This window comes from Pavona decussata, unplaced genomic scaffold (genome assembly GCF_977016875.1).
Source record: "Pavona decussata unplaced genomic scaffold, jaPavDecu1.1 SCAFFOLD_222, whole genome shotgun sequence".
Taxonomy (NCBI): domain Eukaryota; kingdom Metazoa; phylum Cnidaria; class Anthozoa; order Scleractinia; family Agariciidae; genus Pavona; species Pavona decussata.
In genome coordinates this window covers 57,333-82,500 of record NW_028145627.1, presented here as the reverse complement: position 1 = coordinate 82,500, position 25,168 = coordinate 57,333, and the positions used below count along the sequence as shown (strand labels likewise).

At 37.1% G+C, this 25,168-nt stretch overlaps 1 protein-coding gene and 2 non-coding genes across 3 annotated transcripts in view; 2 read left to right on the top strand and 1 right to left on the bottom strand.

Annotated features, from left to right (window-relative positions):
- Positions 1-9,726, bottom strand: part of LOC146459276 (uncharacterized) — a 20,546-nt gene extending 10,820 nt beyond the window's left edge. Inside the window, exons 1-5 of the mRNA XM_085089704.1 lie at positions 9,624-9,726; positions 9,133-9,174; positions 8,659-8,700; positions 7,856-7,897; positions 7,189-7,251 (exon numbers count right to left, since the gene is read on the bottom strand). Of these exons, the coding sequence (XP_084945830.1) occupies positions 7,189-7,251; positions 7,856-7,897; positions 8,659-8,700; positions 9,133-9,174; positions 9,624-9,726 (292 nt within the window). The remainder of the gene's footprint in view (positions 1-7,188; positions 7,252-7,855; positions 7,898-8,658; positions 8,701-9,132; positions 9,175-9,623) is intronic.
- An 8,404-nt stretch (positions 9,727-18,130) lies between these two features.
- Trnaa-ggc (transfer RNA alanine (anticodon GGC)) lies at positions 18,131-18,203 on the top strand. Its single transcript has one exon. It is a non-coding gene; the product is annotated as a tRNA-Ala (tRNA).
- A 670-nt stretch (positions 18,204-18,873) lies between these two features.
- Positions 18,874-18,946, top strand: Trnav-gac (transfer RNA valine (anticodon GAC)). Its single transcript has one exon. It is a non-coding gene; the product is annotated as a tRNA-Val (tRNA).
- The last annotated feature ends 6,222 nt before the right edge of the window (positions 18,947-25,168 follow it).

The following is a 25,168-nucleotide window of genomic DNA, read 5'->3' as shown; positions in this document are numbered from 1 at the left end:
AATCGGTCAAATGAAAATATCTTGTTTGCATTTCAAGCAATACAAAAACCCTCCATTCATAGCACAAATTAATGATTTGGGGTGTTTTATGAATTTTTGGGTGATTTTTAGGCATATTTGGAAGGAAATAATTTTTCTTGAAGGATTGGTAAAATTAAAAGAAATAAGGAATGTTGAAGATTGAGTGAAGTTTTAAAATTAGAATTTGTAGTTAATAATTAATAGACGGATACCAAGTTAGTCCACTAGCAACCTGGGGTGCTCTTGCGTGGTTGTCGACTGTCTGTTAGTGTTCCAAAAATCATTTTCTTTCTTCTATCCATTCTTAAAACTCTTCAAATTTCACTCAAATTCAGGTAGAGCCCCACCTTAATAGCTCGCCGCGTTGCTATGGCAACGAGTATACAAATACATTCCTTCTCGGTTAATCTGGCATGATGCTAATTTTGGGCACCCAGAAGTACGTAGTTTACAATTAGCGTTTACTAACACCTGTATACTAAAAAAACTGTGCCCGGCCACCTTAATTGAGTACAAATTAACAAAGAGAAAAACACCAACATGATCGTTAGAAAGTCGATTTTGATGAATGAGACAAAATTTTTAAAACACCCTGCCTTTCTAAGTATGATGAAATGGTAAATTCAAATTCAATGGACACTCTCCTACCACAGCAAATTATTTCCACATAAATTTCTGAAAAAATCATAAGGTTTGGTGGCGCTTTGCTCGAATATTTAAAAATCCGAAACAATGATCATGTTTGCATTATGTCACAACTTCAAGTTGCGTTTAGTTATAGGCTAAATGTAGATGGTTCAATGAAGGTGAAAAAAACACAAAGTATTTTTTAAATTTAGAAAAAAGGCACTATAGGCAAGAAACCATCTCTCAACTAAAGCAAGCGGATGAAAGTTTTGTAACTACAGACAAGGAAATATTAAATCAATGCGAAGCTTTCTATAGGAATCTCTACCGTTCTAAAATAGACACGTGTGGTGATGAGTACGATCATCTCTTTTTTGAAAACCCAATACACAAGAAATTAAACCAACACGAGCAAGGTATTTGTGAAGGCCCCTTGACTAACGAGGAATGCCTGAAGGCATTAAAAGAAATGGAATGTAATAAATCGCCAGGCTCTGAGCTGATGGCTTGCCGGCCGAATTTTACAGATCTTTCTGGAACGATATCACCTACTGAACTCTGTCTTCTGAACTCTGTCAACTATGCTTATCTTTGTGGGTAGCTGTCCGTTTCTCAAAAACGAGGCATTGTCAAACTAATCCCGAAGAAAGACACTGAACCTTACTTTGTTAAAAATTGGCGTCCAATTATTTGCTAAACTGCCATTTAAAAATAGCTGCCAAGGCTATTGCCAACCTACTAAAACACGTTCTCCCTAAGCTTATTGATAATGATCAAACAGACTTTCTTAAAAGTAGATTTATTGGGAAAAACATTAGACTTAGTGATGGTACCATTAATCAAACAGCCACCAAAAATATACCAGGATTACTACTATTCCTTGACTCACTGGAATGGACTCGTTAACCCTTAAAAACTGGATTAAAATATTTTATAACGGCACATAAAGTTGCATTTTAAAAAACCATGCTGGACCAGTGGCTTCTTCCAACTTGAAAGAGGGGTGAGACAAGGCTGCCCTCTTTCACTTTATTTGTTCTTTCTCTGTGTGGAAATTCTAGCGGAGGTAATACGAAAAAATAGCGAGATCACGGGAATAACAGTGAACGGACGTGAAATAATATATATATTTAGCCAAGCCTAAAAGCGGAGCTCCAATTTTTGTCATAGCATTTATAAAGATTTGCCTAGTGTGTGAACGTAATAACCTTACCAGTTCCTTATCCTTTCTGCAGTTATATTTTTAGTGCATATGCAGCAAACTGCCCAGACAATAACAATGTAATGCAGCGGGCAAATTTTTTTTGAATGCTGATTTGTTACAATGGAGGCTGGTTGAACACGCCAGTTCCACATTCCGTTGGTTTCTTAATTTTGTGTCCAAAAACAACGACTTCTTTCAAGTTCTTTGGAGTTCGACTGTTAAAGCCGGGTTGTTTGTACCACAAATATATGGAAATCAAGTGCTGCAGCTGAAAATGTTTGTGATTGGTTACTAGCTAACAAGTTGACTTTAAATACTAAAAAATCTAATTACGTATTATTTCACCCTCGCCAAAGAGCGACAGCAAATCGCCTTCACATAAAAGTATTCGACTGCGAACACAATGTGTTCGAACACCTTGAACAAAAAGATTGTGTTAAGTATCTGGGTGTGTTGATCGACAGCAACCTCTCTTGGCAATATCACATTAATTATATTTCGCTTAAGATAAGTAAAACAATTGGTATTATATCACGGTTGAGATACGTTCTACCCACTTCTATTCTTCTTCATATTTACCGTTCTCTAATCCATCCTTACGTTTCTTACGGTCTTTCAGTATGGGGCCAAACTTCAAAATCAAATCTGGAGAAAATCTTAATCCTCCAAAAAAGAGCCTTACGTCTAATTTATTTCCGCAATAACAGAGAGCATGCCATCCCGTTATTCGTATGTTCTAATATCCTTCCAGTTGACATGCTTTATTTCAAATCCATAGCCAGTCTTATGCATGATATCAATAACCAAAGTGCTCCCCTGAACCTAATAAATCTTTTTGATCGAGTAGATTCTGTGCACTCGTATAGAACCAGGTCTGCATCCACGGGCAAATTTCATATAAAATGCTCAAAGCTGACACAACTGAGCCACTCATTTTCGAGATTAGGTTGTAAAATCTGGAATGAATTACCGGAATCTTTCCGTGCAAAAACTAAAGCCTCCTTTAAGAAATGCCTTCAGACCAGATTACTAAAACTTCTTGATCAAGAGGATATTTATGTTGACGTCAACACTCTGATTAAAAACTTCAAATATCAGTGGTATGATTAGCTAATATGAAACTTTCTTAATTTTAATTTAGACAGTCATTATTTTTTACTTAACTTATTACACATTAATTATTGGTATATCTTTAAATTATATTCTGTAAATATATACTAATCAACTGCACTACCCGCCTAGATTAGCCTATGCTATTTGCGGGCTAGTGCATTCTTGCCTTACCTTCGTGAAAAATGTGCTTTAATAAATTGAATTGAATTGAATTGAATTGAATTCGATCCAAACCACCCTAAAAATGAAACTGAACAATCGCGGGTAAATTGATAGCTCTGCAGATGGTATTTTTCTAATAAAAGCAGAAAAGCAGAAAGGGAATTCCTAAACGTTAGTTTTCGTGTTTCTTACAGGAATCAGCAAAAGCCGGATTATTTGTGTCAAAGCTAAAAACTTGGATAGGATTGACATTTGTTCAGTTGAGAAACTGACATCAGTCATGGCGACCATGCAACTGCTTTCAACTCGCTACTTCTTCTTACAATTAGCAATTATCCTGCGAAATTGCGCGGAACAAGTATCGCCTGATACTTAGTCGACGAGGCCGTAGGCCGAGTTGGCTAAAATCAGGCGATATTCCGCAAGATTGAGCAGGATAATTGTTTTATTATTCAACACATTGATGACAAAGCACAGATTTATAGCAGAAAAGCTGAACTTTATTTGTCAAAAAAAAAAAAAGAAAAAAAAGAAACTTGTGACATTTTCCCTCGCGCGGACCGGCATGAATGAAAGTGGCAGCTTTGTTCAAGTTTGAATGAAATCGAGAGCGTTTTGCATCAAGCTCAGTAAAAAATTGAGTACTCGTCTTGTGCGCCAATCGCTTCGGCAAGATTTTCTACGAATTTCTAGTACCAAAAGCTAAAGCCAAGCAGTATTTTGAAGCTGCGAAGGATTTGTTGTGTCAGCTGGGCCGAGCTGAAAGACAGGAAATGCTTTTCAACGATTTCTCGGGTGAGTGTTTCTTGGTTTACTACGCAAGCAATTTCACGATCTTTCTTCAGTGTTTTGACAAACGCATCTAGTGCCTTGTTGCTTGCAAGAACTCTGGATCTTTTATGAAACTAAACGGTTTTTCAAGCGGCTCTAGATCTGATGTTTCTGAAAACAATTACTTTGTATGAGTTCCGTCTATCTTTTTGTCTGCCAGATAGCTAAAATTTCTCGAGGCACTTCAGTGCGAGCTCGGATTTTCTCAGGTGGTTTTCCCCATCTCTTCAAGACGAGTCGAGATCTCTGTTTAACGGTTGCGAGAACCAATCTCAGTAAAGAAATACATGTACTGGAAGAAAGAATTTTCGTTTACAAATGATTTGTAAACGGCCGTCGAATTACACGTCATGATAATATTTTTTTGTGTAAGAGCAAGTTACCGGCCCGGGGGAAAATGTTTGGAAATTCAAAACTGTGTCAATTCTGCTCCTATAGTAATAATTCTAGTCTCGTCAACCAAATGGAAAATACGGGAAAGTAGTCTTTGGTGTATGGTAGAATTATTTCAGAGCTTTTAAACTTGTGTCTGTTTACAAACGCATGAGAGCCGTGTGGTGTGAATGAAAAAAACACGGCCACGAAACAATATCGTACAAAAATTAATTTCTAAACGAATATTGATGGTATCGAGAATTTAATAAACGATAAAAGCATCTGCGTAAAGCTTTAAACACATAACATAAATAAAATTATCGATTGGTGCCTGGAAGAAAGCATTTTCGTTTACAAATGATCTGTAAACGGCCGTCGAAATCACGTAAACATGACATTTTCTGCGAGAGCAAGTTAGCTCCCGGGGGAGTGTTTGGAAATCCAAAACTGTGTCAATTCTGGTCCTATAGTAATAATTCTAGTCTCTAAATAAACGTTAGCAAATGGAGAATACGGGAAAATGGTCTTTGGTGTTTGGTAGAATTATTTCAGAGCTTTTAAACTTATGTGTGTTTAGAAACACATGAATGCCGAAAGGTGCGAATGAAAAAAACACGGCCACGAAACGAAATGTTCAGAAATTAATTTCTACACGAATATCGATGGTATCGAGAATTTAATAAACGATTAAAATATCTGTGTAAAGCTTGAAACACGTCACATAAAGGAAAGTTATCGATTTTTTTCCGGGAAGAAACCTTTTTGGTTTACAAATGATCTGTTGAAACGGCCGTCGTAATCACGTAAACATGGTATTTTTTGCGAGAGCAAGTAAGCTCCCGGCGAAAAATTATTGGATATTAAAAACTGTGTCAATTCTGCTCTTAATTAGTAATAATTCTAGTCTCTAAGTTTAAGAAAAGGAGAATACCGAAACGTACCCTTTGGTGTTTGGTAGAATTATTTCAGAGCTTTGAAACTTGTGTTTGTTTACAAACACATTTATAAGCTTAAGGGCCGTGCGCTGCGAACGAAAAAACACACGGCCACGAAACAAATTTTTCAAAATTAACTTCTCGAATATTGCTGGTATCGAAAACGATTAGAGTGTCTATGTAAAGCTATTTTAGAGTTCTAAAAGTTACCATAACTGATCACGAACGGGTGATATAGTTTAATGTGAGGCTTCTTTAAACTTAAGCTTACTTTTCTTTTCCGGTCGGCCTGCTCTAACTTGCTATCCGTCGCTCTCTTCCACGTTCAACTCTGCTTGATCGTCTCCGCTTTTTTGTTTTCTTTTTCTCTCTCTTTCTCTTCTTTCCACGTTTGTCAACATATCCAACAAATACGTATAAATTGTCTTTGTGTTTTTTGTTCTTTAGCATTTCTGTTGTAAACGCATCTTGCCAAACTATCTCGCCATGCAACTTCCCGCCAAACAAACACGGGCGCATTAGCATTGTGGGATTGCGTACGGACGGACGGACGTACGGTGTACGGACGGACAAAAGTGTCGTCATAATCAAACCAAAATTTCTCGCATTCACGGGTTACCAAATTCTCTCAGCTATGGGGCTCCGCTGCGCGCGCCTGCGGCGCGCGCGAGAGCTCCGCTAAAAATCAGGCTGTATGCCGATGATACCACTCTTATTCTAGATGGTCACAAAAGATCTTTCGCCACCTCTCTAAAGGTACTGGATATGTTTAGCGAAATATCTGGCCTCTCCTTAAACCGTAAAAAAACCGAAGCTCTGTGGATTGGAGCAAAAGTAGGTAGCGAAAATAAACTTTGCCCTGAAACCTAGTTGAAATGGATGAGGGATAAGGTTAAGACTTGTGATTTGTCACTTCCATTGGTTATCGGTTTAAAACCCCAGCTTTTGCAAGACAAATATGATTATTTTCTATTTTTAGTCGCAAGATTCTACATTTGGACCTGAGGACGCGCGGCCAATGTCCTAGAATAGAAGGCTTTCCCCTTTTCCTCTCACGTTACAATTTCAAAAGCTGTTAATAAAAATTTCTTATCTGTTGCAAAGAAGACCACATGCGCATCACATATCTGAAGTTATGTAACTACAAAATAAATATGTAAATACTTAATTAATTTAAATTTTACGTGAGTAGCGTTGTAATATGTGTTGCGCACTGACCGATTTATTTTGTTAGTAATGTATCGTTACCTTTCTATTTTGTTAATAATGTATCGTAAGCATTCTGTTGTTGAATAAAAAAATTAAAAAAAGTTATAGGTTACGTTTAGTTAGATTGCCTGTAGAGGAAACCTGAAACCCACGGTCTTCATGACCAGATGTAATTTACTTTCTCTGAGATCACAGTTTATACCTGCACGGAATGACATACTCCGGTGAAGAACGTGTTATTTTTTTGTCTATATTGTATTGTACTGTATTGTATTGAATTGTATTGTATTGTATTGAATTGTATTGATCATAAACGCAGCAGATTATTTTGCAAACAGTCTTGCTTCGAGCGTTATCCCGCAAACATCTTACTGTGGAAACGTAATCTTAAACAGGTGCTCACAAAGTTTAGAGGTATAATTAAACCAGGATACTAAAAAATATAAAGCCTTTTAACGTTGTAAACAACCGCAATGTTCAACTGCAACCTTAATCGAAAACCCAAATCTAAATCGGTTTTGCTTTAAGTGTGTAGCACAAACAGGTGGGACAATGTACATTTAGCTTATCATAAAATAAACTAACCATAAACTAACCATTGACTGAAAGTTTTAACATTCAGTTAATGAAATCGAGTTAAGTGCCTGTTTTCCCGTTTTCCCCGAATTACACATTGTGCGACTTTTAAAACCAGCGAGAACAGTAACGTACCAGTAAACTGATCCTGCAGTTGTGTCACTCTTTCCTTCAGAGATTCAATGGCAGACTGGAGCCCTGAGAGATTAAACTTTAATAATAAACATTTTTGGTTTAGGCTGTGCCAAAAGTTACACAACTCTTCGGTTTGATCTAAAAGAAGAACGGGGTGTCAAAAACATAAATTAGAGAGATGTTTCAGATCTCAACAATCACTGTAATTTATAGCAGGACAAATGTGATCTCTGGAAATGGAAATACTATGTTTCAGTTAGCTAGAATGCTCATTTTGATGCCCAACGGTCAGAGGGTTTGAATACTTGAGAAATCAGTAAATTTTTTTGTATCGTGGGGATAAGGCGAAATAAGAATTCTGTACTTAGTGTTCGACAAAAAAGTGGATGTAGTAGAACTATAGCAATAGGAAGGTCATCAGAGCAAGAGATTTTAGGGCGTTTTAGGGAAACATAGCCGATGAGCAGAGACTTGGTGCCAGTTAACAGACTTGATTTGTGTAGAAATTTATTTGAGCGTGACTGAATGCCAAGGGTGCGAATTTTCTGTCTTGTATCTTAGAATGGGGGTGAGGGGGGGGGGGGGGGGGAGGGCTATGCTAGGTTCGTTTCAAAATGAAAAAAAAATTCATTGGGATGAATAAGCCTCAATTGCAAAAGCAACCAACCTTGGTTGTCACTCTTCAGTTTATTCAATTCTTCGTTTTGAGCTAAAAGAAGAAGGGGATTAAAAAAAAAACATAAATCAATGAGATGTTTTAAATCCTTTCCGCAATTGTGTAGACTGTAAAGAAATGTGTTTTAGTTACACATTAAAACTCATTTAATAGGGCTTTTGCAACAATTGGCCACATTGCCAATCATCGTATTTTGTTCCTGGACCAGTATGGTCTCTAGAAAAGAAAATAATACTATCTTTCAACGAGATAGAACGCTCCACGATCTGAGGGTTTGGATACTTCAGAAACCAGTAAATTTTGTATTGAGGCGACAATGCCTAACAATATTCCTCTTCTTTATAGCAGGACAAATGTGATCTCTGGAAATGGAAATACTATGTTTCAGTTAGCTAGAATGCTCATTTTGATGCCCAACGGTCAGAGGGTTTGGATACTTGAGAAATCAGTAAATTTTTTGTATCGTGGGGATTAAGCGAAATAAGAATTCTGTACTTAGTGTTCGACAAAAAAGTGGATGTAGTATAACTATTAGCAATAGGAAGGTCATCAGAGCAAGAGATTTTGGGGCGTTTCAGGGAAACATAGCCGACGAGCAGAGACTTGGTGCCAGTTAACAGACTTGATTTGTGTAGAAATTTATTTGAGCGTGACTGAATGCCAAGGGTGCGAATTTTCTGTCTTGTATCTTAGAATGGGGGTGAGGGGGGGGGGGGGGGGGGCTATTCTAGGTTCGTTTCACCATAAAAAAAAATCATTGGGATGAATAAGCCTCAATTGCAAAAGCAACCAACCTTGGTTGTCACTCTTCAGTTTATTCAATTCTTCGTTTTGAGCTAAAAGAAGAAGGGGATTAAAAAAAAAACATAAATCAATGAGATGTTTTAAATCCTTTCCGTAATTGTGTAGACTGCGAAGAAATGTGTTTTAGTTACACATTAAAACTCATTTAATAGGGCTTTTGCAACAATTGGCCACATTGCCAATCATCGTATTTTGTTTCTGGACCAGTATGGTCTCTAGAAAAGGAAATAATACTATCTTTCAACGAGATAGAACGCTCCACGATCTGAGGGTTTGGATACTTCAGAAACCAGTAAATTTTGTATTGAGGCGGCAATGCCTAAGAATATTCCTCTTCTTAGTTTCCTGTCTTAAAAAAAAAAGAGTTGCCGTATAACTGTTAGCAATAGAAAGATCATCATATCAAGAGATTTTAGGCCAGTAGAGCACAACGGGGAGATTTGATTAATCACAGTTCAACCTACCCTGAAGCCTTTCCTCCAGAGGATCAATTTTGTTCTTGATAACTAAAACGTTAGAAAGGAAAAAAGAATCATTTTATTCAAATGTGCAAGTCTTAAAAACTGAAGTGTTGACTGTAGACACTGTGAACCACAGAACAAAACATTGCAAACTGTACATAACACTGAAAAAAAGTCAGGTGGTGGGAGGTTGACTATAGTTGTTTAGAAATGCGAGGCTGAGAATTTGAACAGGGGACTACCATAAAATAAATCCAGCTGGAAATCAGAACTCTGAATATACGGTTTAGAAACGCGCGCATCTAGTAACTCGCCACACTTCAACGCCCGCTTAGTTTTAATCTTTTACTCATTATGAGCATTAAAGAAAATATGTTTCCAAAATCAGAAGAAAAGAACAATCGACGAAATGAAAGAATGAAAAAGAACAAGAAAAAAGGTAACAAATTTGAAAACATTTCGTGGAAAGCTCTAGTTTGGTAGGTCTCACTTACATTTTGTACACATCTTAGAACACTTCTTAGCCCTTCTTGCGTCTGACGTAAAAAGCACGAGCGCCATCAGCACACTTACAATGAGAATATAGGAAGCCTTCATGACGAACTACGAGATAACACGTCCAGATCTACAAAAGGAAAACAGAAAATTAGGAAGAAAGAAAATATTAAGTAAAACAACCATATCTTGGCTTGTAGTACCCCCTTCCAAGAGTAAAGACTAACTTTAAGGCTTATTCGTCGACTCGTTCAAAAATAATAAACTAATCAGAGGACACAGAAAGGCAGGTATACTACATTTAATCTGACTCCAGAAAACTCTCACGAGATTTTCTTCCCCGGCCGGGCTGTAGGCAGATTTCCTAACACCAAATCCAAAATGACAACCCTAACAAATCACAGAAGAGGTAAACACAACAACCAAGCAATCATAACTCTAAGCATTGCGTGCGAGCAGGCCGTGATTGGTTTTGGTTTTGGTTCTCATTGGTTTAGAAAGTGGCGAGAGTTTGATTTTGCTAACAATTTACAATAAGTGGTGAAGCAAACGTGAATTACTTCCCACGCCCAATTGAAAAGCGCTGTAATCTACAATCATCGACAAAATGTTTTGGGAAGGTTACTCAACAAGGCAACAGAAAGTGGGTATGAAATAAGGACATCGTCAGATTTATTACATTCGTATGTTAAGGCCTTTGTTTTTGTTCAATGTTGGATTCCCCACAATTCATATACGCGTAAAGATTCACTTTTAAAGCTCAACATTGAAACAGGGGAGGGGAGCAAATTCGACTCGAGGTAGAACTTTGGAATCTTCCCAAGATTTTTTTCGACAATTGTAGGCTTTAATTACTGCAACAGGGAATGATGGGGAATTATGAGTGAGTACAGACAAAGACTGCAGAAAGAAAGAGACCACTTAGGGAAGTTTGATTGAAATTGAATTGAAAAGGCTGGTTCACAACTCCAAACGTTTTGTTCTATTCTTTATATTATTACTAAGAAGATCTGTCATGCGTTTACCAAACTAAGGTAAAAAAATTCCTTTATTCATGTAGACAAAATCTAGAATCATCAGTTAAAAGATGATCAACGAATTCAGCTTTCCACACAAATTAGTTGTTAAAGAGTTGAACCAGAATCCAGAGAATGAAACTTATGTTTTCTTCAAATGGTGCACGTGTAAATTTTCTTCATTAATATTTTGCGTGTAGTTCTGGGAAGTCATACATCAAATGTAAAAACCTTTATTAATTTTTTAACTTACAGCCAGTGAGCATGACATCTTTTACTGAAATTAACAGCAGCAGCTGGAATTCAGCACAGGCGCAATTAAATAAGCCACTCCTCTTAAAGTTGCAATAATTCCTGCTGGTGGCTGAGACTATTCCACACTGCTGACCGTCGAGATCACGGGCTCAAAAATGACCCCACATGATTCCACACAGTAGTTCAACAACTCGGATACAGAACAGTTTATAAATTACTTCAACCAGTAATCAGTAATTTCCTCGAAATAATCTATATATTGTGGTTCAAAAGCTTTTTTAAGTTGAAAATTTTTCAAATCAGTTTGATTTTTATTTCCCTTTGTCTTGGATTATGGCCTTGTGAGAGTCAAAAGCACGCAAATAATGCGCGTACAGCTTCCAGATTGTTACCAATCTCGCGTTTTTTGTAAGCCAAAAGGGAATTTTCCCGATTGCAATAGTAAAAGAATGAGTTAAAAGAAGATAAACGAATTCAAAAATTCAGCTTACCACAAAAAATTGCAAAACATTTGAAAAACAGAGAACGAAATTATTTTCTGCACGCGGGACTTTTCTTCCATAAAATTCTTCACCATATTTTGGTGCATTTTCACTAAAACTCTGAGCGCTGTATCATTATCGATCGCGCCACGAGTTGAAACTTTTCAGTCATCTAAATTCACTGCTTATTTTTCCGCTTTCTAATTTCCTTTGCCACCTCATCTCCAATTCGTTAGCTGTTGTCGCTAAAATACTCTAATGTATTTATTGACATCGAGAAATTCGTGAGGTATTTGGACAAAATTCTAATACGAAATGAACACTTTTTTAATCCTTATCGAAAAATAAATTTTTACGCATGTCGACAGAGCAGTGTCACACTATTCTAACAAACCACTGGCTGGGACTTGCCCTTGTATAAAGATTCGAGTTCCTTTAATATTCTCTTTAGCGTCCGTCAGAGTTGCGATTTCTGTAGGCTCCTCTTGAACTGTAGACGGGAAAATTAAATGTTCTATTCATTTATGACAAATAATAGCCATAGTTTCTATAGCAGAAATTCAACCTCAAAACGTTTTCTCCTGCGCTCTATCGTTACAAACAAATGTAATTACCAGACCTGTTAAAATAGCAATGATTACACAAAGAAAGGGAAATATTGAAGCTTTACAACCCCCGTTTTATGCCCTTCCTTTGACAGACAAATTCTGTTATATGGTTTCCAAACTCAAGAAAAACTTGCCTTTTCCACATCTAATAATTTTCCTTAGTAGCTCTACACAAATCATCATTTAAAATATGATAAACGAATTTGGCTTCCCTCCGTGACATGCTAGGAATAAATTTGAATCTCAAAAGCGTTTCTTCAGGCACTTTATTTTTGCCAAAGAACTCAAACTGAAGTGATGATGCCCATTGCCAATTACCCAATCCAATATTAAATTGTGCAAAGATCTGTCAAAAGCCTCCACAACACGTTGGCAAGAAAAGTTTGTCATCTATTCAGACTGATGAGTTGATTTAAAATGTTATTTTATATTTTAGTCTTGCAATGCCAAAAAACAGATACAAAACAACAAACAAATTACGCAGATAGAAAGAAGAAAGGAAGAAAAAATATCAGGGGAAACAGAACTCAAGTCTTACTTCAACCAAATCAATAGGAACCGTCAAAGCCACTAACAATCAAAATACTATCTATTTCCATTCCCTTATTTATGCTTGGAAAATAGGAGTCTGCTGTGTGCTGAATAGAAACTCTTTTTTTTTTTTTTTCAAGAATAGTATATTTTAATGTAAGAAGCAACATTAACTAGCATACGCAACAAAAAAGAAAATGATTATAAACAAACAGGGAAAAACATTAATAGTATATACAGGGGCAGTTTTATTCCTCATTAATTAGTCGTTTTCAATGTTACAGATCAGTAAGAATTTTTTCTATGAGGTTTGCGGCATCGCAAGGGTTATGGGTTCGAATCCCGTTCAAGCCTTAATTTTTTTCAGGCTTTCTTTGCGAAACTGCTTAAGGTGATTCCGTTGAATTGCATTGCGCATCCTTGCTGCGCATAATTTTTCGCGTCATTTAGCGCGCGCACGAGCGCGCGCACGCAGAACATTACGGGATTTCCTTGAGGTTAAGCTCGGCAGGAAAATAAATGGTCCTTTTCTTCTAAACGAGCACGGTGACCCCCATTTTTTAATGCATCAATTTAAATGTCATACGGTTGGCCACTATATATCGCGATTTAAAGAAAAGTTTAATACTCTACTTTGAGATATTTTTATTTGAGTGCTTTAAAAAGCACGTATTTAGGTAGTGCTGCTTACGTGCACACGCAGCAAAATCTTTGAATTCTTTCATAATCTTAATTCCAGTTCAATGAAAATAGTTTGTTGTGTAAGATTAAAGTAAATTTTGTTGAACTGCTTCGATATTTTAATGCAAGAAATTAATTTTTCTAGAAATGATAGTTCCCTTCTCTGATTACTAGCGCTTCTAATATAAACCTCGTAGGTCATCTATTTACTATAATAGCCATCCAGGTTGCACAAAAAGGAGCACGGTGACCCCCATTTTTTATTGCATTTTTGTAATGCTCATAACATAGTCATAAACTGGACCAAGTCTTAGACAATTTTAAATACTCCTTCTTTTTCAGCGGAATCACCTTAAGAGCGGATGTCTGTAAATATCAACCAGAGGTGTGCAATAGCGAAAAATTCAAAATTCTCAAAAAAATTCACAACATAGCCCACGCTAAACTATTGCAAGAAATACATGTTTTACTTCGATCCGATAATTATTTTTGATGTGAGGCTATGATCTTGAATTCACCGCTCCTGAACCGGGTTTTCGGTGTCTGACACCACATGTTGCGAAGACCTTGTTTTAAAAATCAAACCAGTTTTGTTTCAAACGAAAAACATCCAGTATAATAGAGCACATGATTATGGACATCATGAATGGTATGTTACTCATCTGAAGTGAAAATTAAATATTTAGGAGATTTTTCAATATTTAAAATTTTTTAAGCGATTTCTCGTGATGCCAAATTGACAAATTTGCGAGGCTAAAATCGTCAACTGGTACATGGCGTTGAGGATAAAGATTTACACCACGTGAAAGAGCATCATTTCTTCTTATATAATCCGCTTTCAAAACTATGGGCAACACAGAAGGAAATTTTTGAGGCCGCGAATTAAAAGTAGTACTTTAGTGAAATTTGAGCTTTTCTGTCACGGCATTCCGTTGCTAAAACTCAGATATACACAACATGAAAACGTTTCAAACAACAATTGTTTGTTGGTACTTGCTAGAGGTTTTGGCCCACGTTCATAATATTCCTTTTTAATCATTTCGGGCAGGCACAAAAGATTGTAGCAGTTTTATTAGACCCCGAGTTCAAAAGCGTATAAGGTCACAAAGGTCAGTTTACGTAGTCAACGTTTTGAATTCGGACCTTTGAATCTTACTTTAGAACAAATGAAACAATAGCTACAAGTGCTACTTAATTCATACCTTTTTAGCGAGCTTTCTGTACATTGTTGAAATCATCACATCAATCGGGAACGACATATGCATTTTGCCGCGATTTAAAAATACGTTTAACGGCAGAGATTGCGTTACAGTTTGCGCAGACCACTTGCCCCCAGGGGGAGGGGGACTCCTATATCAAATTGACGAGTTGATCGTCATAAATTTTGAAAAGTACCACTAAAAGGTACCAGAATTTGTTTTGTAGCCGTGGTCTGTATAATTTTCCCACTTAGTGGTACCAATTCTAAAATGAATACGCTAAGTGACAGTTGACTGTTTATGATAACTTTCTCTTATATGTTTTCGCTCAATACCCTAAAACTGGCTAAAAGGTACCGCCATACCTTTGACAGGTACCAAACCACGAATTTTAAGCCCCGAAAGCTACGATCACCCCCGTCAACTTTTATATAAAGGTTCACCCACCGGGTACCCTGCGAGCAGAGGCCCGTCGACTTATCTAGGAAGATCAAAGGGCCTCTGCTCGAATGGTACCCCCGGGTGCATGCCAAGGGTCTTTTTCACTGCCCCTTCGATACAAACTGTAACTGCGATTTACTTGTGAGCTGTATTTTCTGTCACTGAACTTTCTAAACGTGCAGTTAGCCCACGTTGGTATTCAGATCGCTTCAGTTTGTTTATTTTGCTCTGCAATCCAACTTCAAGTTAAAATGCTCGACTCTGGTTTCACGGCGTTCAAACAAATAGGCCTTATCACGGTTTTCGACGCCATTTTGACGAGTAGGCAAACACGTCTGAAATTACAGTGTTTGTATGGAAATCCGATGTCAAATAATTTTCATAAAACATCGCTTCTGAAAAATTCATGAATTGGAAACTTTTAGCACTAGTTAAAAGATTTTCAGAAAAAAAATTGGAGGGATGTAGCTGTGCTAGAAAGCGTCCAGTCGTGTTTTGAACTTTCCATACATTTGTCTGTATAGCGAACCAGCCGTGAACTGCTACTAAAAATAGTTTGCGGGAAAAAATACAGAGAAATGTATGGAAAGTTCAAAACACGACTGGATGCTTTCTGGCACGGCTACATCCCTCCAATTTTTTTTCTTAAAATCCTTTTACTAGTGCTAAAAGTTTCCAATTCATGAATTTTTTAGAAGCAGCGTTTTATGAAAATTATTTGCCATCGGATTTCCATACAAACACTGTTATTTTAGACGTGTTTGCCTACTAGTCAAAATGGCGTCGAAAACCGTGATAAGGCCTATTGAGCTGAAATCAGTGGTATCGTGTGAGTATGCTTCGATTGTTGGAGGACAATGTGGACAAAGTGTTGGAAATCCAACGAATACCCAATGTATTCCAATCAGAGATTGTGGCACAGACATTCGAAACTATCTAAGGGCCACGGGGTTTGCTGACTGAACACTGAAAACTGAGGTAGAGTCTCGTAGGCAGAGCAGGTATCGAATTACTGTAATGAAAACTCCTGACCTTAAATAAGAATTACCTTTAATAACGCTTGCAATTTGATTCTGAATTACTGGTTATTACATCCACTCACATTTATGATTTTTTTTTTTTTTTTAAGTTATTTGGCCCTGTGCTTTGTCACTGTTACAGTTTCCCGACGTAAAGAATGGGGAGCTTAGTGGGGAGGCGGCAGGGTAAGAGCGAGGAGGGAAACGAGGTTGCGTCACCACTGTCGTCCCTATTTTCCCCAATTCCTGAAGTACGACTCACACCTGCTACAGTCGACCACAGTACATTGTCAGCAGGAATAAGGGAGGGACGTAGGGGGAGCAATTTTTGTTAGTAAGAGCGCCAGGGTTTCACGCCTGGACGGCACAGCTACGCTCCTTTGGCTGTAAACCCAGTTCTACAAAGTGACATAACTAACTGACTAAACTTCAGGGCAAAATTTCCCTTGATATCTTCGAAATCGATGACAGCCATCTAATCAGGTCTATTTGCTCAAGACATCGAGATGCTTATGGCATCAGACGGCGCTGCCAAAACCGATTCTGCGCAGGTCCCACCAAGTTGGGCAGCTAATCATTTCAAGCAAACGAAGGGAGATCGGAACATCACATTTGTGCAATCTAGACTTATCCACAAGATGACCTCGATATTAGTGCCTGTCGGCTTTCGCAAGTACCCTAAAAATTCAGGGCATAGCACCATATATTCAGGCAACATGATCTTGTTGGATCGTGTTCTTACTTTGACCCATTAAGGCCAAAGAAACCATACTTTGTCTGCTCAAATTCCATTACAACAGACAATTTTTGTGAACAATAAATTGAAAATTAGGTCTTATCCAGATGAACTAGACAGTCACATTGCTTTTAACTCTCCTTGAGTAGCATTCATGGTAGCCTCGAGAAACGCCCCTCGGACGGGAGCGATGAGAGGCGGCTGTATTCGCAGGCTACTGAAATTTGAAAAACTTTATCAAAAATCAAAACAACTGCGCGAGTGTAGACGCAATCAGATAAAATTGTAATCTCAGTTTGAACTGATTATATAATTAATTGTCTTTGGGGTCTAGCTGGACGAAACATCGCTTTCTATCCCGTGGACAAGGGCGTACGTAAGTGCAAGGTCAGCGGTCTATCGGTGGAATGTATGTAACACAATCTTTGTGACCAAATGTATAAAACGGCCTGAAGTGTTACGATGTTTTGTATAGATGTCCCATATTTCTTAAACATCCAGTGTGGCCGCTCAAAGGTATGAATTACATAGCACTCTTAGCTATTTGCTCCATTTTTTTCAAAGTAAGATTGAATGAAAGAAGTCCTGGTTTCATTTTATTCCATATTTACTAGTGTTGCAATCGGTTGACAACGTAAACTGACCCGTGTACGGCTTTTGAACTCCGTTAAAATCTTTTGACACTGCCCCTAAAAGATAGAAAACCAAGGAAAATAGTCTTATAAGCACAGGTCATGCACAGGCAGTGCCCTGTAGCAAGAATTAATAAACCATTGTTGTTTGAAATGTTTTCATGTTGTGTTTATCTGAGTTTTAGCAACGGAATGCCGTGACAGAAAAGCTCAAATTTCACTAAAGTACTACTTGTAATTCGCGGCCTCAAAAATTTCCTTCTGTGTTGCCCATAGTTTTGAAAGCGGATTTTATAAGAAGAAATGATGCTCTTTCACGTGGTGTAAATCTTTATCCTCAACGCCATGTACCAGTTGACGATTTTAGCCTCGCAAATTTGTCAATTTGGCATCACGAGAAATCGCTTAAAAAATTTTAAATATTGAAAAATCTCCTAAATATTTAATTTTCACTTCAGATGAGTAACATACCATTCATGATGTCCATAATTATGTACTCTATTATACTGGATGTTTTTCGTTTGAAACAAAACTGGTTTGATTTTTAAAACAAGGTCTTCGCAACATGTGGTGTCAGACACCGAAAACCCGGTTCAGGAGCGGTGAATTCAAGATCATAGCCTCACATCAAAAATAATTATCGGATCGAAGTAAAACATGTGTTTCTTGCAATAGTTTAGCGTGGGCTATGTTGTGAATTTTTTTGAGAATTTTGAATTTTTCGCTATTGCGCACCTCTGGTTGATATTTACAGACATCCGCTCTTAAGTTGCGTAGTAACTGCGAGGATCCTTCTTCTATTTGATATTTCATCTGCAGTTCAAAATATATGTTTCATATATTTACATTTATTTATCCATCCCTTACGGCTATATTACGGACTCACAATATCACCAGCTCCCAGTTGGCTTGATAGCTCAGTTGGTAGAGCACTGCACCGGCATTGCAGAGGTCATGGGTTCGAATCCCGTTCAAGCCTGAATTTTTTTCAGGCTTTCTTTTCGAAACTGCTTAAGTTGCGTAGTAACTCCTTGGATCTTTCTTCTATTTGATCTTTCATCCGCAGTTCAAAATATATCTTTCAAATATTTACATTTATTTATTCATCCTTTAAGGCTATATTACAAACTCAAAATATGACCAGCTCCCAGTTGAATTGATAGCTTAGTTGGTAGAGCATTGCACCGGCATCGCAAGGGTTATGGGTTCGAATACCGTTCAAGTCTGAATATTTTTAAGCTGTCTTTTCGCAACTGCTGAAGTTGCGTAGTAACTGCGAGGATCTTTCTTCTATTTGATCTTTCATACGCAGTTCAAAATATATGTTTCAAATATTTACATTTATTTATTCATCCTTTGCGGCCATATTATGAAGCCACGATATGAAAAGCTCCCATTTGGCTTGATAGCTCAGTTAGTAGAGCACTGCACAGGCATCGCAAGGGTTATGAGTTCGAATCCCATTAAAACCTGCATTTTTTTTTTCAGGCTTTCTTTGCGAAACTGCCTAAGTTGCGTAGTAACTGCGAGGATCTTTCTTCTATTTGATATTTCATCTGCAGTTCAAAATATATGTTTCATATATTTACATTTATTTATCCATCCCTTACGGCTTTATTAAGGACTCACAATATGACCAGCTTTCAGTTGGCTTGATAGCTCAGTTGGTAGAGCACTGCACCGACATTGCAGAGGTCATGGGTTCGAATCCCGTTCAAGCCTGAACTTTTTTCAGGGTTTCTTGCGAATCTATTTCCATTCCCTTGTTTATGCTAGGAAAATAGGAGTCTGCTGTGTGCTGAATAGAAACTTTTTTTTTTTCAAGAATAGTATATTTTAATGTAAGAAGCAACAGTAACTAGCATACACATTAGAAAAGAAAATGATTATACACAAACAGGGAAAAACATTAATAGTATATACAGTTCCAGTTTTATTCCTCATTAATTAGTCGTTTTCAGTGTTACAGATCAGTAAGAATTTTTTCTATGAGGTTTACAAAGTTCACGTGCCGAAAAATTTGCTTTCCGTCCCAGAAGTAATAAATTTTGCTAGGCTTGTAAAAACATGAGTTGAAAGAGGATAGACGAACTCAGCTTGAAACAAAAATTCTAAAGCAGTTGAAACACAGAGAAAGGAATTTTATTCTGCGCGCAGGACCCTTACTTCGAGAAATTCTTCACCATTTTGACGCATTTTCACTGACAATCTCTTCTCTGCCGTATCATTATCGATCACTTTACAAGTTGAAACTTTTTCAGCAAAATCAATTCACTTCTTTTTTTCCGCTTTCTACTGAAATTTCTTTGACATCTCATCTCCAATTAGTTAGCTGTTGTCGCTGAAATAATTGAATGTATTTATTCACATCCAAAAAGTTGTGAAGTTTTTGGACATCTAGCCTAAATTCTAACGGGAAATGAGCACCTTCTGAGAACTTATCGCCAATTAACTCACTGGGCGTTTCAAAGAGACAAAGTAGTGTCGCACTATTCAGATAATCCAGGAGCTGGGACTTGCCCCTGTATGAAGATTCGAATTTCTTTGACATTCTCTTTAGCTTCCATGAGAGTTGCGATTTCTGTAGGCTCCTCTTGAACTAAAGACGGATGAACTTAATGTTCTATTCATTTATGAAAAGTAATAGGCAGAGTTTCTATAACAGAAATTCCATCTCAAAACGTTTTCTCCTGCGCTATATTGTTACAAACAAACGCAATTACCAAGCCTGTTTAACTACCATTGATTACACAAAGAATGGAAAATATTAAAGCTTGACAAGCCCAGTTTTATGCCTTCTATTTCGCCAACAAATTCTTTTATACCGTTTCCAAAGTCAAGGAACGCTTACGTTTTTCACATCGAATAATTTTGCTCAGTATAGCTACACACGATTTAAAATAAAATAAACGAATTCAGCTACCCTCAAATATTAGTTGTAAAGCATGCAGCTGAAGGTCTGTTACTCTGGTGTGTATTAAGAAACAGAGAATAAAAGCTTTGTTGTTCGCAAGTAAAACAATTTCTTAGTTAAAATTTTCAGTAGGTTACCGATGCATTTCCATTCAGAATCTCCACGCTCTACCATTAACTAAACCTTGCATGCCCCAAGTTGAAGTTTAGAGTACTATAAACTCGTTGGTTGTTTTTTGGATATCTAGTTTTGTTTTAGTTCGTTTTTCTTCTAAATTGTCTCCAATTTGTTAGCTGTTATCGCTAAAATACGAAAATGCCTTTATTTAGGTTTAGAAATTTGTGCTGGTTGTTGGAAAGATACAACAAACTCTATACGGAAACTTAATGAAAACCTTCTAAGACATTATAGCCAAATAAATCATTACGCTTGTAAACAGTACTCTAAAAAATAAAGAAATTTAACTGGCACTTACTCCTGGATGAAGAATTGGAGTTTCTTCAATATTCGTTTTAGTTTCCGAGAGAGTTGCGACGCGGTTGTCTCTCGTTGAACTGAAGAGCGGTTACTGACGAAGAGTTATATATTCTCCTACTCATTATCGTATGTGCCCGTTGCTAGGCGTAAATTAGAAAATACAATTTCGATCTTAAAAGAGTTCCTTCAGGCGCTTTATTTTTACCAAAGAACACAAACTGAAGTAATAAAGTTCCTCGCAAATTACTCGATGTAATTCAATTGTGCAAAGATATGTTGCTGATTAAAAGTCTCCACAACACGTTGACAAGAAAAGTTTCTAATCTATTCAGACTGAAGTTTTTCGCAACTGCTTAAGTTGCGTAGTAATTGCGAGGATTTTCTTCTATTTCATCTTTCATCCGCAGTTCAAAATATATGTTTCATATACATATATTTTTTGTTCATCCTTTACGGGTATATTGCGAACTCACAATATGACCAGCTCCCAGTTGGTTCAATAGATCAGTTGGTAGAGCACAGCACCGGCATCGCAGAGGTCATGGGATCGAATCCCGTTCAAACCTGAATATTTTTCAGGCTTTCTTTTCGAAACTGCTTAAGTTGCGTAGTAATTGCGTGGATCTTTCTTCTATTTGATCTTTCATCCGCAGTTCAAAATATATCTTTCAAATATTTACATTTATTTATTCATTCTTTAAGGCTATATTACAAACTCAAAATATGACCAGCTCCGAGTTGGATTGATAGCTTAGTTGGTAAAGCACAGCATCGGCATCGCAGGGGTTATGGGTTCGAATCCCGTTAAGCGTGAATTTTTTTCAGGTTTTCTTTTTGCAACTGCTTAAGTTGTGTAGTAACTGCGAGGATCTTTCCTTTATTTGATCTTTCATACGCAGTTAAAAATATATGTTTGAAATATTTACATTTATTTATTCATCCTTTAGGGGTATTTACGAACCCACGATATGAAAAGCTCCCAGTTGGCTTGATAGCTCAGTTGGTAGAACACTGCACCGGCATCGCCAGGGTTATGGGTTCCAATCCCTTTCAAGCCTGAATATTTTAAAGCTTTCTTTTCGCAACTGCTAAAGTTGCGTAGTAACTGCGAGGATCTTTCTTCTATTTGATTTTTCATCTGCAGTTCAAAATATATGTTTCATATATTTACATTTATTTATTCATCCTTCACGGGTATATTACGAACCCACAATATGAAAAGCTCCCATTTGGCTTGATAGCTCAGTTAGTAGAGCACTTCACCGGCATCGCAAGGGTTATGGGTTCGAATCCCGTTAAAACCTGCACTTTTTTTTCAGGCTTTCTTTTCGAAACTGCTTAAGTTGCGTAGTAACTGCGAGGATCTTTCTTCTCTTTGATATTTCATCCGCAGTTCAAAATATATGTTTCATATATTTACATTTATTTATCCATCCCTTACGGCTATATTACGGACTCACAATATCACCAGCTCCCAGTTGGCTTGATAGCTCAGTTGGTAGAGAACTGCACCGGCATTGCAGAGGTCATCGGTTCGAATCCCGTTCAAGCCTGAAATTTTTTCAGGCTTTCTTGCGAATCTATTTCCATTCGCTTACTTATACTAGGAAAATAGGAGTCAGCTGTGTGCTGACTAGAAACTCTTTGTTTTTTCAAGAATAGTATATTTTAATGTAAGAAGCAACAGTAACTAGCATACACATTAGAAAAGAAAATGATTATACACAAACAGGGAAAAACATTAATAGTATATACAGGGGCAGTTTTATTCCTATTAATTAGTCGTTTTCAGTGTTACAGATTAGTAAGAATTTTTTCTATGAGGTTTACAAAGTTCACGTGCCGAAAAATTTGCTTTCCGTCCCAGAAGTAATAAATTTTGCTACGCTTGGAAAAAAATGAGTTAAAAGAGGATAGACGAACTCAGCTTGAAACAAAAATTCTAAAGCAGTTGAAACACAGAGAAGGAAATTATATTCTGCGCGCAGGACGCTTACTTCGTGAAATTCTTCACCATTTTGGCCCATCTTCTCTGCCGTATCATTATCGATCACTTTACAAGTTGAAACTTTTTCAGCAATATAAATTCACTTCTTTTTTCCGCTTTCTACTGAAATTTCTTTGACACCTTATCTCCAATTAGTTTGCTGTTGTCTCTAAAATAATTGGATGTATTTATTCACATCCAGAAAGTTGTGACGTTTTTTGACATGTAGCCTAAATACTAACGGGAAATGAGCACCCTCGGAAAACTTGTCGCCAAACAACTCACTGGGCGTTTCAAAGAGGCAAAGTAGCGTCGCACTATTCAGATAATCCAGGAGCTGGGACTTGCCCCTGTATGAAGATTCGAATTTCTTGGATATTCTCTTTAGCTTCCATGAGAGTTGCGATTTCTGTAGGCTCCTCTTGAACTAAAGACGGATAAACTTAATTTTCTATTCATTTATGAAAAGTAATAGTCAGAGTTTCTATCACAGAAATTCAATCTCAATACGTTTTCTCCTGCGCTATATTGTTACAAACAAACGCAATAACCAAGCCTGTTTAACTACCATTGATTACACAAAGAATGGAAAATATTAAAGCTTGACAAGCCCAGTTTTATGCCTTCTATTTCGCCAACAAATTCTTTTATACCGTTTCCAACGTCAAGGAACGCTTACGTTTTTCACATCGAATAATTTTGCTCAGTAGCTACGCAGGATTTAAAATAGAATAAACGAATTCAGCTACCCTCAAATATTAGTTGTAAAGCATGCAGCCGAAGATTTGTTACTCTTGTATGTATTAAGAAACAGAGAATGAAAGCTTTGTTTTTCGCAAGTTAAACAATTTCTTAGTTAAAATTTTCAGTAGGTTACCGATGCATTTCCATTCAGAATCTCCAGGCTCTACCATTAACTAAACCTTGCTCCAAGTTGAAGTTTAGAGTACTATAAGCTCGTTGGTTGTTTTTTGGATATCTAATTTTGTTTTAATTTTTTTTTCTTCTAAATTGTCTCCAATTTGTTAGCTGTTATCGCTAAAATACGAAAATGCCTGTATTTAGGTTTAGAAATTTGTGCTGGTTGTTGGAAAGATTCAACAAACTCTATACGGGAACTTAATGAAAACGTTCTAAGACATTATAGCCAAATAAATCATTACGCTTGTAAACAGTACTCTAAAAATAAAAAAATTTAACTGGCACTTACTTATGGATGAAGAATTGGAGTTTCTTCAATATTCGTTTTAGTTTCCGAGAGAGTTGCGACGCGGTTGTCTCTCGTTAAACTGAAGAGCGGTTACTGACGAAGAGTTATATATTCTCCTACTCATTATCGTATGTGCCCGTTGCTAGGCATAAATTCGAAATACAATTTCGATCTTAAAAGAGTTCCTTCAGGCGCTTTATTTTTACCAAAGAACACAAACTGAAGTAATAAAGCTCATCGCAAATTACTCGATGTAATTCAATTGTGCAAAGATATGTTGCTGATCAAAAGCCTCCACAACACGATGACTAGAAAAGTTTCTAATCTATTCAGACTGGAGTTTTTCGCAACTGCTTAAGTTGCGTAGTAATTGCGAGGATTTTCTTCTATTTCATCTTTCATCCGCAGTTCAAAATATATTTTTCATATATTTACATTTTTTTGTTCATCCTTTACGGGTATATTGCGAACTCATAAATATGACCAGCTCCCAGTTGGCTCAATAGATCAGTTGGTAGAGCACTGCACCGGCATCGCAGAGGTCATGGGCTCGAATCCCGTTCAAACCTGAATATTTTTCAGGCTTTCTTTTCGCAACTGCTTAAGTTGCGTAGTAACTGCAAGGATCTTTCTTCTATTTGATCTTTCATCCGCAGTTCAAAATATATGTTTCAAATATTTACATTTATTTATTCATCCTTTACGGGTATATTACGAACCCACGATATGAAAAGCACCCATTTGGCCTGATAGCTCATTTGTTAGAGCACTGCACCGGCATCGCAAGGGTTATGGGTTCGAATCCCGCTAAAACCTGCATTTTTTAGGCTTTCTTTTCCAAACTGCTTAAGTTGCGTAGCAACTGCAGGAGCTTTCTCCTATTTGATCTTTCATCCGCAGTTCAAAATATATGTTTCAAACATTTACATTTATTTATTCATCCTTTACGGGTATATTACGAACCCACGATATGAAAAGCACCCATTTGGCTTGATAGCTTATTTGTTAGAGCACTGCACCGGCATCGCAAGGGTTATGTGTGCGAATCCAGTTCAAGCCTGATTTTTTTTTTTGTTAGGCTTTCTTTTCGACACTGCTTAAGTTGCATAGTAACTGCGTGGATCTTTCTTCTATTTGATATTTCATCCGCAGCTCAAAATATATCTTTCAAATATTTACATTTATTTATTCATCCTTTAAGGCTATATTACGAACTCAAAATATGACCAGCTCCCAGTTGGATTGATAGCTTGGTTGGTAGAGCATTGCACCGGCATCGCAAAGGTTATGGGTTCGAATCCCGTTCAAGCCTGAAATTTTTTCAGTTTTATTTTTCGAAACTGCTTAAGTTGCGTA